General features: G+C 43.4%; 1 protein-coding gene across 2 annotated transcripts in view; it reads right to left on the bottom strand.

Moving 5' to 3' along the window:
• ABAT (4-aminobutyrate aminotransferase) overlaps positions 1 to 13,900 on the bottom strand; it is a 57,428-nt gene that overhangs the window by 2,488 nt on the left and 41,040 nt on the right. For both annotated transcript variants that reach the window (XM_037385741.1, XM_037385742.1), the window contains exons 6-15: positions 13,495 to 13,544; positions 9,160 to 9,240; positions 8,559 to 8,651; positions 8,094 to 8,156; positions 6,340 to 6,403; positions 5,486 to 5,634; positions 4,685 to 4,822; positions 3,272 to 3,439; positions 2,409 to 2,555; positions 1,014 to 1,125 (exon numbers count right to left, since the gene is read on the bottom strand). In XM_037385741.1, coding sequence (XP_037241638.1) covers positions 1,014 to 1,125; positions 2,409 to 2,555; positions 3,272 to 3,439; positions 4,685 to 4,822; positions 5,486 to 5,634; positions 6,340 to 6,403; positions 8,094 to 8,156; positions 8,559 to 8,651; positions 9,160 to 9,240; positions 13,495 to 13,544 — 1,065 coding nt within the window. The remainder of the gene's footprint in view (positions 1 to 1,013; positions 1,126 to 2,408; positions 2,556 to 3,271; positions 3,440 to 4,684; positions 4,823 to 5,485; positions 5,635 to 6,339; positions 6,404 to 8,093; positions 8,157 to 8,558; positions 8,652 to 9,159; positions 9,241 to 13,494; positions 13,545 to 13,900) is intronic.

Genomic DNA, 13,900 nt, shown 5'->3' with positions numbered 1-13,900 from the left:
TTCAGAGCTGCAATACCCTGATGGTTAAGTACCTCACCGCCAGAACGAGCAAGACACAGCACGTTTCTTTGCAATTTTGTTTTTAAACTACTTTGGTTTTCATTACAAAAAGTTAAAAATATCTCAGTGCTGGCAAACTTCTTCCTGCAGTACTTTAAATGCATAGTTTTGTTAGGTTTTTTCACCCCCAAATCTTAAAAACTTAATTCTTTGAAATAGCTGTGGGCAATAAAAATCCATACCATTGAGCTGAGCTTACCTTGCCTCTACGCATAGCCTTGGTTTACCATGAAACAAACCACTTGCCTTCTCTCCCTGCTGACTTAGTTTCCAAGAACAAAAAATATCAGTGTCTCTTACACTGTAAAATTTTGGTTTCAAAATAGTTCACAAGCATCATGCCTGCTTCTTTCAAGAGGTATGAGCAACAGCAGCAAACCCAGGGCCTACATGCAGTTAGATTCAACAAGAATGTTAGGTAGGCTTCAGATCACAAGGCTCCCCTCCCAATACCTGCGCTTGTCTACAGCTGGGTGAGGATTCTGGAGTAAGAGAGGGATGTAGCTGTAGGTCTGTGCCCTTTTTTGGCAACTCGTTATTTCATTATTAGGTATCCCATAGAATTCACAGCTCTGTGTTTTCCTGAGTGACAGTTATATTAACTTCTAATTTTCCTCAGCTGTGTCTAGAAATAAGCCATGCCTGGGTGCACTTCAATTCACTGCAGAGGAATAGGAAAGTGTTGTTGCAAAAACTCATGCCCTGCGTAGATCTCTTCAGTAATGTCAGACCTATAGAGAACAGTCAACGTTCACACCACGCAACGGTCTGGTCTGATGTCTCTGAAAACGCAAGTCTTGCCAGAAAAGTCTAAATACAGCTTTGATCATAATTTCACTCTTGTCCTCTGCTATTGTAGTACACGTATGCCATACAAAAAAGGAAAACGTAAAGCATTACGTGTGTGCCCTTTGGCATTTGAAGTTAATACACACGCACACAAACTTTCTTACCTTTGTTTCTGGCTATTGTAATCAACTTGTTTCTAGTTGCATCATTTGGAGTGTCAAACGAACAGAATGTTCCTCTTCCTCTCACTCTGCTGATGAGATGGGGATAACGAGCCTGCAAAGAGAGGCGAGCAGGTATGCATGGCAGCTGCTGCAGCAGAGGGCACCCGGCAGCAAGCGCAGCACTGCCAGGCTCTGCCACCTGCAGACCTGCCGCCTCCGGCCTGGTGGAGCGGAGCTGTGGCACAGGCTCGTTTCTCACATAAACTTGTGTCCCGCTCCCCTTCCTGACACAGGTCCGAACAGCCACAGGCTGCAGAGCCCACAGCAGGCAGGTGCTCTCCTCACAAAGCAGGAAACGAGAATCAATTTACGCCCCTTTTTGAGACTCCCGAAGCAAGTGTAGAGCACCTTGCATCTAATGTGCGCTTCAGAAAACCTGAGCATAAATAATCCGGAATGGGGCTAGAGGCCAGCTCGTTCTTAGGCTGTGCTAAGGTGCTTGCTAGTATTAGCTGCTTCACTTACTATCAGTTGCAATCCTCATCTTGTATAAGAATAACCTTTTTTGGATGGTGCTAGTTGTACTCTGGCCCTCCAAAGTATGAAGATTGTAATTGTCTCTGTTCTGCCTGCTACGGCTTGAAGCTGTGGAGGGAGCAGAGACACTATTTGGTTTTGTCCTGCAAAAGACCCCTTCTGGGAGGTGAGCAGCTGCGAGCGTACCCTTAAATGCCTGTGATTTTCCCTCTCACGTAGGGCTCCACAGTTAAAGCTGTGAGGAATTTCCACTAGTCAAGGGAGGGAGAGCTACAGTTTTCTTGTGTCAACAGCCCAACAGCATCATAACAAAATACAAAAGCACTTTCCTTTAAAAGGAACTTTCAGGACAAGGAAATGGTAGCTGCTTGTGCTGCCAGAGCCTTCCAGCAAAACAACATAACTAGCTGCAGCTCACACCTTCAGATATTTAGGGGGTCACTCTCTTGGGTTAAGCTGTACAAACCCAGCATTCTTAAGCCAGTAAGTTTATGTCAATTCCAAATGGGACAGCTACACGGGCTTGCACTGAAGTATCTAAACCAGGGGCCCTCAAACTACGGCCCGCGGGCTGGATATGACCCCCCACGGTCCTCAATCCGGCCCCCGGTATTTACAGACACCACCACCCCCAACCCCCCGCTAGGGGTTGGGAGGGGAAACGAAGCAGCCGCAGATGACCTCCCGCCACTTCATCCGCGCGCCGGCCCCCTGTTTAAAAAGTTTGAGGACCCCTGGTATAAACTGGCAAGTTACGGTTATGGTCTGGTCCCCAGCTGGAGTTCCTCAGCCCAAGTGTTTAAATTGGATGAGGTCAGATCCTACCCGACCAGCAAACCCCTCCTTCCAGGTGCTTACCTGTAAATCCAGCAGCCCAGTCAGCAGAGCTTTCCCGGCGTGGGTTGCATTGTTTAGAAGGTCTTCTCTCTTTATAACCTTAATGACTTCAGCAAGCATGAGGTTCTTGGATGGATCTCCAAGCCAGGTGTTAAAAATTCGATAGGGCTTGGGAAAGGGTGGAAAGAGTTGTGGAACATGTCAACAGGCAAATCACTACCATAAAGAAAAGCAAGTCATCAAACTGGTAGCGCAAATATCTGCTGTATGAAAAATCTCATCTGGTGTATGAAAAAAATCTCACTAATCTCATAACGCCCCCTTTTTTTTTTCAGAAACAAAGGGCAACTACTTTACGCTACAAATGTAGTGCAATCTGTCTTGCTGCTCTGCCATTTCACTGAAACATGGCTAGAGATGACACGCAGACAAGTATCATCCATACAGGTTTTACATTCAAGCTTTAGGTTCTCCCCCTTAATTATTTTTTTTCCCATTTATTACATCTAAATGTCATTAATGAGAAGAAATCTTGCTGACAAAATCCATAATGCTGACACACAAGCTCTGAGGATACCCAAGGTGTCCTAGAGAAAAAGACATTGGTTTGTGGTTGGATTTTGTACTGAGGGTTAGTTCATCAGGCTAAACCAGTTCTCTGTCCCTCCCATCAGCTTTACGACCCTTGTGGCTGACAGCAACTGGAATAAAAGTGAAGCAGCAACAACTTTTGTGCAAGCACAAAGCAAGTATCTGTGAAACAGCAGCTCCATCGAGCTGAGCCTGCGTTACTGAAGGCAGGCCTGTCTCTTCCATGGACATTATGGTTACCCATGAACGTGTCACCAACTAGCACAGAGTTCAAGTTTCATTGAAAATCTTACAGCGTTTGGCCTGAACTCCTCTTTGTGGAAAAATCCTCCTGTCATCATCTTCTTACTGAACGTTACCACATCAGCTGGGTCATCCAGGCCCCAGTGTTCATGTGCCCAGAATTTTCCTGTGCAGCCGCCTCCCGTCTGCACCTCATCCACCAAGAACGCACAGCCATGCTGCGGGGATAGATGTGAAGAGCAGGGAATGTGAGTCCTCACTTCTGAATCAAAAATACCTCCCGTAGCGAATAGATAAATACAAGCCTGTTACATGCAAGATCCCTGCTCCCTCACCCTCCACCGCTCCAAATCTCCCCTCCTCAAGCCCCGTACCAACACCACTCACTGTGCCTTAGATTTCACAATTACAAATTCAGCTATTTTTTCAGAAAGACACTAGAAACTTATTTTCTACCTAAATTCACAAAGCACATGTTTTTATATAGTCTTAACTAGAGGATACCTGAAAACATCTGGGAGGAGTCTGGGTGACATTTTGTGTGGCACAAAGGCAATACCAATACCCTTCTGTCTAGGGCCCTAAAATGATCCTGGAAGAGCTGCCTTTTCAGACCAGCCTGCTGGAAGAGCTACTCACTTTATGTGGCAATGTGGGCTTTTGTAATGTGAAGGAGTATTTTGTTGAAACTTTGGGACAGGGAGATCAGGCCATATGATATTGTAATTAAAAACAATTGGTAAATACTTTTTGCAGCATCTCACGTTAGCCAGGGCAAACCTTTTCATTTCACTGTATTTACTCTTATCACCCTGGCACGAGCAGCTGTTAACAATAGGAGAAGCTGCTGCTTCTCATGGCAGAACAGAATTTTCCAAATGTCACCCATGCTCTTCTCTGTCAGCACACAAATGTTTTGAGGGTTAAAAAAGCTCAGAGTAGGTATTATTGAGGGGAGTGCTTCTAAACAGGTAACTTCACACTCCCAAGTATCAAGACATCTGTTCTTTTCATTCTTTTATTGGAACATCAGCGCTATGGCTGGACTCAATTTGTATTTCAGCTTTTTTTTGCAACTAAAACCAAGCATGTCAACAAAAAATGACCCTTTTCCAAACCCGCCTCTTCTGAAATTGTTTGAACCCCCTCAACAAATTTAAATCATCATTTAAAGAACACTACTGCAAAATCCATAGTTAACGAATTACAAGTAATTTCTCTCTCAGACAGTAGAAGAAAATTTACCAGACTGAGGAAACCACTAGGTGTGCATCGAATGGAAGAGAAAACTGCGCGGACGAGGGCTGCTTGTATCTGAACACAAGTATGTAACTACCCCAGCTCCTAGTGAGGAGGCCTGGGAAGCTCCCAGAGTGCCTGGGCAGGGCGGCTGGCCCCTGCAGACAGGAAGAAGTATTTGCATGTTTAGCTACCACTGAGCAAACACTGAAATATTTTACTACCTTTCTGGCAATATCTCGTAGCTTTCTGAAGAAGTCATCTGAAGCGTGGTTGTCCCCTCCCTCTGACTGGATGGGTTCTACAATGATTCCAGCCACAATCTTCTTCTTTTTCCTGTACTTTACAATCAGGTCTTCCACCTGGAAATCACACATTTATGGTACATTCTCCTTTCAGACCATTCACAAATTTACTCCCAGAAAGATTACATCTTAGCAACAGAACTTCAGCTTTTCAAAGACATCTCTGGCTAAAAGGTGTCAGGAAGCACAAGGAATTAACAAGCAGTTCCTCCAGCATTTAACACTGCCCTCTTCTTCCTGAAAAATGCCTCAGTTTAAGTTGTATCCTAACCACACTGTACCTAGTTGCACGTTTATCTACAATGGTGTGAAAGCTCTAGCACATTTCAGCTGAAAGTCTGGTGGAAACCGCTGTAGCTTGCTATGCCAGGCAGCTACCACAAAAAAGCTGAAAAACTCGAAATCCTGTTACAGGATCTCTGCAGAGGGTTGTACACCCGCGCTCTCCCTTGGCAGCCAAGTTCACTGTGATACAATGAACTTGCCCTGCGTGTGAAATTGCACTGTGGCACGATCCATGTAGAGCCCTAGTTTGCAGTGAGCTGGCTGTTCTTCTGAAAGGCAGGGACAAACCTCGGACCGTAAACAACCGTGAATGCTGTTTTAATCACATGTTGTTCCAATCCCTGAAAACATTCTTTTAGTGAAAAGCAGCTAATCCTACTGACTATTCATTATTTCAAAACAAAACCAAGAGAAAGCTGCCAGTGAATTTTTTACCTCCTCTAAACAACGGGCTTCTTCCTGTTGATTCTCTTTCACAAAGTCTTCCAGAGGATACTTCAGCCTTGGAAATGGAGCAATAGGCCAGTCCAGCGATGGAATGTCCAACTTATGAATGGCTTTAGAGTGAGTTGTAGCTAAGCAACCTAAACCCAGAAAAGCAACAATTGAAATAATACCTGTCTAGGAAAAATACAGGAAAAAAGCTACCAAGAGGTAAACAACTGCCCAACACCAGGACTGTAGAATTCTTTTAATTGCTCTATGTTTTCACTTTATTTTCTGAAAAACTGGGTAACTGGATTTAGTCAAGCTTAAGTGGATTGCTCTAGCGTTCAAGCATCAGTTTCCACATGCGCTGTTTCAGAAGAACAGGAGAACCTCTTGTTCCCCTGAACAGGTTGCTCAGATGAGATGGGTTTCACCTGCCCAAAGACAACTGCTCGCAAAGCCCAGAATTACAGCGCTCTGGGGTAACATGTTTAGAACAGGGATTGAGCTGATACAAAATGGTAAAAATTAGTGACATACTGTTTGTCTGTTGTGGTGCTTTTACCCCCAGAGTTAAATTTTTAGCAGTATAGACAGGAAACCTTGGATTCAGAATGAAAATGAGAGACCTTCTGAAAACCTGTTTTTTAAAAAAAAGTAAAATTTATTCCCACTTTCATTCAAATATTTTGTTTCAGTACTGGGGGGAGCTTCCAAGGCAAACTAATAAACCTACAGTTTCTCCACTGGAACGATCTAAGGAGAAAAACGACTTCTCAGGAACTACAGCGAGGTGACAGCTTACTGCGCAGCCGAGAGGAGGCAAGGGCAGGGGCGGTGTGGCCAGCAGTGCTTCTTACCCAGGGTCCTTCCGTGGAAGCCGCCCATGAAGGAGAGCATGGCGTAGTCGGGGCAGCCGGGGGGCTGCAAGCAGAGCAGACAGGCCGGCGGTCAGCAGGCGGTGCCGGGGCAGGTGGCCCTGCCGCCCGCGCAGCTGCCTGGCGCAACCCAGACACAAGCCCATGGCCAGAGCACAGCAGGATAGCTGGAGCCAAGCTGCTGCCGCTCACAGCATGCCAATCAGCTTCCTCTCCAATCATCAGGCACCACAAATTGTTACATTTACCCATTTAAACAAATGCATTTGTCATCCCCTACCTGACCTCTTAAAATTAATCGTTAACGAATACTTGGCAATTGATACCATATCATAATATCACTTAACATACAGATCACACAAAGGCTGAACGTTCAGCGCAATCAGCCTGGTTTGAACGAACTTCAAGCACGTGCGTACGGGGTGGCTGTGCCCAGCTGTGGCACCGGGTGCTCTGCGGGGAGAACTGGGGCTGCCCTGTGCTGGACACCCCATGCATTCCTGGTGACTCGCTGTACCAAGAATGAGAAGGAACCATGACAAAGGACATGCAAACTGTACACTATCTGGAATTTAATAAACGGATCCACTGGGCCTAGTCCCCCAACTCCTCTAAAAATACAAATTCTCTTTATACCTCTCTTGTATCCTGCGAGTGAGAGGATTGTCACCACTTAACACACTCCATGTACACCTTTAGTCTTGTACCCCACACTCAGCTACCGGGTCAAGGCTTCGGTATTTGTAACTGGATTCTGGAGATCCCCTCTGAAACAAGGGCTGGAGCTGCCCTCTCAAATCCATCCCCTCCCCCAACTGTAAAGAGAACTCAGACAATTAGCTCAAAGAGGAATCCTAACGTCTAGACAGCTAAACTTGGACAAAGGCGATCATTAGTTTTACAAGTCTTTGGGCATCTTAGAAAATTCCTGTTCCTTTGGGTCATGATGTGCCATCCTCTTATCTGTGTTGGCACAGCCATCTGTCTGACCATGCCATAAGCAACATCACAGGACTTAAAAAATAATTCTGAAGACAAAAAAAGCAAAAAACCCTTTAAGAACCCTTCTCCTTTTTAAAGCCAAATGAGCTCCCCAATCCCATGGGAATGAAATTAATTGCTTATCGCTACAGAAGTGCCAAAGATCAGGCTGAAACCAGCAGGTCATTCATTTCTAACATGATTATCTCAAAGAAGAGATTCAATACTCTCTTTTCTGCTATTGTTGCATGATAAGATTTGTGACTGGCAAGAACAAGACCACCTTGCTTGAAGGTGAATAGGACTTCAGAGTTTTATCAGCAGCATCTCAATTTCCTCATCCTGCCTATGGTTAGTCAGTCAAATTTTAATCAACCCCTTGATCAGTTTTAAGCTATCAAAATCACAACTTTGGGGTGGGGGGTGGGTGGGAAGAAAGTCTGTTATTTGTAAACTTGTCCATATATTAATGATCTGGTCTCCATGGAACCATCCGTCACCTGGGCCCCTCTCTAGCATATTATATGTCATGGAAAAAGGGAGATCTTCCCAAGATTCACAACTGGGAAGGATGCAAAAGAATACAAGCAACAGGTCTTGATATTTGTTGAAAGCGGTTTGTAATTCGCCATTTCCTAAATTTAAAAAACTGAGATTCCACTTCGGAGACAGTAATGCCAATTTTTCCTCCCAATCTTCCCTTATAAATCCAAGCCAGTGGCGCATCTGTAGGTGTGGTAAAGAACAAATGTTACCTGGTTAATCATGCAAGATTCCAGTTCCTCTTTTGTGACATTAGTATGGCCCCTCTCCTTGTTCTGGAAAAAAAAATAATAAAAAAAATAAACAACCACCCAACAGATAGTTTTCCTGTAGTTGTAACTAAGGCATTTATGGCTGCACCACAAATGAGTAACGCTGGTATTTCAAATTTTAAATAGAACCAAAGATGAGACTGACTGTGGCTCTTACATACTGACTGCAATCTGCACTTTCTTTTATTTCCTTTTCTTTATAATTTCTAAAGTTGTGAAAAATAAGTGAAAGCTTAGAAGAACACTTTTTAATAAAGATTTCATACTAGGTTGAATATAAATAACATCATGACCAAGGCAACCCTCCAAGGCTTACTTTGTTTTACAGTAACAGTTCTGATTATGAATAAGTTCTCATATCTACATCTAAACCTACAAAAAAAAAAATCTTGGTATTTTACTCACTCTGTACCACATAAATATTGCTTTAAAGGCATTTTCATTGGAGCAGGATCCGCAAGACATGGTGATCACCTGTGGCAGGCCCTTAGGAGCCACCTGTCAATGAAGACAGAAAATGACTCCACAATATTAAGCACAAGTATAGTGCAAAGCGATGGTAATACTGATCAGTCCTTAAGGTCCTGAGCTGCGGTGCAATGGGGGACCAGCCATGCCTATGATGAAGAAAGGCAGTTTCAGCTGCAGCTGAGAGGGCTTGACTCAGCTTCTGTCCCAAGAACCTTCAAATTTAAATCAAGACAGAAGCCACTTATTCCACTGTCTCTTATGGAAGCACAGGGAACAGAAATTAGTGAAAACATTTTTTCTCATCAGTTCTTGAATCCAGAATGAAAGAGGCAGTATCTGTGCAGAGCAGATATGTCACCCCCACATTCAGCTGGCAAGTCAGGGAAAAAGGTTTGATCTCATTACATGTACTGGGAAGGCAGGTGGGCAAACAGCTAATCTGTAATGTTCCCTAGTAAAATCCATAGCATCCCTTGACATGCCTGTGTCCCTAAACACAAAACTTAGTAACTCATCACTGCTATCTCAAACTTACTGATAGCAAAGATTCCTTCAGTCTTTCTGCAAAGTTCTCTGGAGGTAAAATCCCTAGAGCAGGTCTGTTGATAAAAGTGCTCTAAAAAGATCAAGGAAGAGAAATTGTTAGGTTTTATGACAATGTGAAAAATATCATGTTGATATCAAGGCAGCCAGAAATTTGTAGTCACAGCACAAGGAGTTTTAAAACCAGGTAATAATATTCATGTCTTGGAATACGTTTGTCTAATCCTTAATACTTTATTCTTGCAGGACACCTTAGAAAAGGTGCATGCTAACTGATACCGACAGTGCCTCTTCAGTATTGCCATTTTAGTTGCTCAATCTTAACTTTCCTTATGCACAGGAAATACACTTTAAAATCTTAATTACTTGCCTTCAGTTTGAATAGCTAGATCTAAATTCAGTTAGGATAGCAGCATTTTCTTCCTTACCAAGCTCCAAGACAGACCATTTCAGAATGCTGTGGTTCTAAACATCCTCCACGTACTATTACAACGGGATTTGAAAGAACAAGGCAAAGGTAAACTTAAAGGATAGGGGCTACATCTGAGAAAGATAACATGCAGGGTTCAGCAACGTATCACTATAATAAAATACATTCCTGACAAAGAACGTGTGCACACCGGCATGCTGTCTCCCTCCTAGGCTCCTCTGGCATGCACAGCAACGGGCACTATGGTGAGAAGCTACTCTGTAGGTTACTTCACTGCTGAGCAACACATGCTTATTCAAGCTCAAGAACATTGGCTATGATATATCCAGACACACCGGTGACACTCCTTTCCAGCTGTACTGTTTTCATGAAGGCTGTCGATTTGCCAGTAAGGACTTCCCATTCTAGAGCCCGCAGTCTGCACAGCACCCTTCCCAGCGCACAGCCTGAATTACAGGTACATCCTCTATCGTGCATTACAACAGCAGATTCCTGGCTTCCCAGTTTTCTCCTTACCATTTCCTGATTGACGTCTGACACGGACCAGGAGCCACTGAAGTAGTATTCATGGATGCAATGCAATCTCTCCTAACAGTGGAATTCCATAGCCAACCAGGAAACTACCTGGTTGAACTCGTGTCTGCTTCCCAGATTTTTTTTCTCCAACCATTCCCTTTCTCCGTCTGCCAACAGAACTGAATCTGTGTCGCTGCAAGGGCCTCGGTAATCACAGAAGCAATGACAGGAATACAGCCTTCCCATACCTACGTGGAGGTTACTGAGAAGATGGAGCCAGGCTCCAGGGTCTTCAGTGGGAAGATGAGAAGCGACGAGAAGTCAAACACAAGAGGCACTGACTTGGGTATAAGGAAGAGCTGCTTCATCAGGAAACAGTGAAGCAGTGGAACAGGTGGCCCAAAGAGGCTGTGCAGTCTCCCTCCTTGGGGGTTTTCAAGACCCCAGATAAAGCCCTGAGCAACCTGCTCTGATCTCCCAGCTGACCCTCCTTCAGCAGGAGGTTGGGCAAGAGACCACCTGAGGTCCCTTCCAATGTCAGTTGTCCCATTGGTCCTATGAACCGGGAGTCACACCTCTGAGAAAGGTATTTTTGGTGGCAGTGAGCAGCAGCTGGGGGAAAGCTGAGCCTGCTGCCCAGGCAGGTTTTTCTGAAGAGCAGCTCTGGAAAACCCCCTGCAGTCCTCCCAGTCCACTCATGGAGATGACTGTCATGTTTATGCAATTAATTTAAATTAAGCGTCACAGATTAAAATTGATTCATCATTGCTTTTAGTCTTTGTAGGTAATCTTACTTGATTCACAATGTGCTACTTTTTATTTTAAATTAAGTTTGCTCAGAAAAGGACAAGCTCAATAAATTTCCCAACTGCAAAGCAGCATTATTTGCCCTTTTGGTTGGTTGGTTGGTTGTTTTCCTTGTTGTAATAAGTCATCACTGAAATTAAACGCTGAGCTTTGATGACCTAAGTCTTTATGGGTCTCCAGAGGGGACAGACTGCCTCCCCCAAAACATTTGTATTTTCAATGTATCTCAAGCTTGCACATTTCTCAGCATCTTTCAATCTTTCTCCTCAATACAAGTACTCATTTATTCAGGTGTGTGGACCACAGCAAGAGGTGTGAGCGGTCACACCATACCCGTAAGAATACTTCATCAGAATTCTTAGGGAAGACCAAACATCACACAAGATACAGCAGAGTATGAGCTAAGACTCTCTAACTTCTTCAAATGGATTCGAAAACATTGTTTCAACAGACTGAAGCTTAAAAAACCCAAATCACAAGCCAGGATGTTACTCACAGACTAACACAAAATTTTTGTTCAGTATGTATGAGAAATCTTACATGACTTTTTATCTCAGTTTTGAAGTACATTTTCACATAAAGTTAAGAGATACGAGACCATACATTTGTTGTGAATTTGATTATGGGCTGTCACAGTCAATTGACAATATTTGCCATTAGGGAGAAAAGTGCATATTTCTTTCTTTGTTAATGAGATACTCAGTACTGAGAAAAAACAGCACATCGACATCAGGCTGCTGTGGTCTGAAACGAACAGATGCATATTCTGTTCTTTATAGCTGGCTGTAAAGAGGGTACATGGAGCATTACAAACACACCGAACAAAAAATCCCTACAAGAAAACACCGATCCCATCATAAACATTAAACAAGGGCCCCACCTCAGTGTATTACTCAAAAAACGTACCTTCACAATAAAGCTGGCACTTTACCTGCAGTCAGACCCCAGCAGACACTCCTGTCTGCAGGAGCGCTGGGCTCGGCACTGCCAGAGTGACCCCCTGCCCATGCTTAGCGCCCCGCAAACCTGCCCGGCAGCTGAGGCGCGGGCAGCACGGATCGGGAGGTTTCGTGCCACCCTCTCCACCGAGATAGCGCAGATTGCAGAAACTGGCACAGGGTACAGACCAGTAACGTCTCCCATGGTCACATGTGGGAGAGAGGGGTCCTGCTGGCACCACTGACTGTGGAGGCAGCTCCTGTTACTGCTGGCTTCTAGCTGACAGCCTCTTAACTTCTCTTTTCCCATGGACAAATTAGCAACTGTCACCAGACAATAGGATTTTTAGTTTGGAGGTTTTGTTTGGTGTGGTGGTGGTTTTGGGTTTTTTTTGGGGTTTTTTGTTTGTTTAACATCCGACTTTGCCTACTGCTGCATTATAATGAAGGTATTGTAAAAATTATTTCTGAGGAGATGACAAGTTACTGTAAGTATTAGAAATATTAGTGCTTCTGTAATATCCAGACCTGCCTTTGATAACTCCAGCATTTCTAGCCCTGGTGTTTTACTTATTTTAAAAAAAAACCTTGAAGTATTTTAGTTCTGGGGAAGGCAGGATTTCTCATTCTGAAGAAATGAGCACTCCATGAAGCAAATCAGCTCAGGGAACTCAAACGTCTGCACTTTGACATGCTGGCTCAGGATTTACACGCTGCTGAGTGAGCCAGCAGGCTCTTTTGAGAAGGGGAATGCAGGTATGAGAGGCAACTGGCCCACAGCCTTGCAGGCAGTGTAGCCACCTGTTACTGGTTTGCAGAAACAGTGGCCCAAGTCATGAAAGACAGTACAACCAACAAATGCCTGCTGATGTGCAGTCAAAAGCCAGCGAGCTCAGTTTATCCATGTGCTATATGCGTAAGTTATTGTGCCAAAAAGAGTTACAAATTTTAAAAAACGCACAAAATCCAAAACTTCTGTCCAAGCAGTGAAAAAAGGAAGCTTGAAATAGAATGCAGCTTTCAACAACAACTGTAATTTAATCCAGGTTATTTCCAATCACTACCAGTATACTGTTAGGGGAAATAGGCAGACTACTCTGTTCTGAAATAATCCTGTTGCTCTAAAGATTTTAGTATTTCAAGGACATGTCAGGGGTTTAGTCAACTCAGTACTTAGGAGATGGGAATGAGCCACTACCCCCTCCTCCCGCCCACCCCCCCAGAGAAAACAAAACCCAAACCCAAATCACCCACAGCATTCCAGATTTAGGGCACTATTTTCATACTCAAAGTATATACTCTTTCTCAAGGACTTATGCTTGCTTTCAAGCTCAAAAATCTTCATGCAAGAATACTGCTAAAAGGGTTAATTGGAAACACTATGCTTGAACTGTGATTTAAAACTGGCTGCAGACACATCAAGTACTTGCATCACCCAATGTTTACTTCTTGTGAAGTGTCACAGAGGTTTTGACGTCTATTCTTAAACACTATGAAGCTCTTCTCATCTAGCGAGAAATAAAGCAAGCAAGATCTTATCGTATTTTAAATTGATTCATTAAGCATTCATTATCAGGAAGACCGCCACAAGGAGGGAGAGGACTCCTTCAAGTACCTAGTGTTTTAATTCACTTACCAAGTTCTGTGGCTGCTGTAGAAGCTTTATCAGAGAGGGATGGCTGTAACCTAATTAAAAAGAACAAAGAAAGAAAACAGTTATTTCTGTCTGGTTTCAATAAACTAATGTGAAGTGTAACCTAGCGAATAACCTTAAGTTAATGCTTGACTGTTTCGGTGTAGCTTGTGTATGTAACTACTAATAATAGAATTTATTTCAAAAGGAGGACAAACCTCTCTTCTTTTACAGAATATATTATCTGGAACTTTGGTACAAATTTTATGCCAGGCAATAGCAAAACATCTTTTCATACTGAAAGCTAAAAATTGAACACAAATTATTATTTTTTTATTATTATATTTTTTAATATATTTTATTATATATTATTAAATGAACATGACACAGATCTTTTGCCTGGTAGGGC

The sequence above is a fragment of the Falco rusticolus genome, chromosome 4, assembly GCF_015220075.1.
Source record: "Falco rusticolus isolate bFalRus1 chromosome 4, bFalRus1.pri, whole genome shotgun sequence".
Lineage (NCBI taxonomy): Eukaryota > Metazoa > Chordata > Aves > Falconiformes > Falconidae > Falco > Falco rusticolus.
This window is presented reverse-complemented; position numbering and strand designations above follow the sequence as displayed.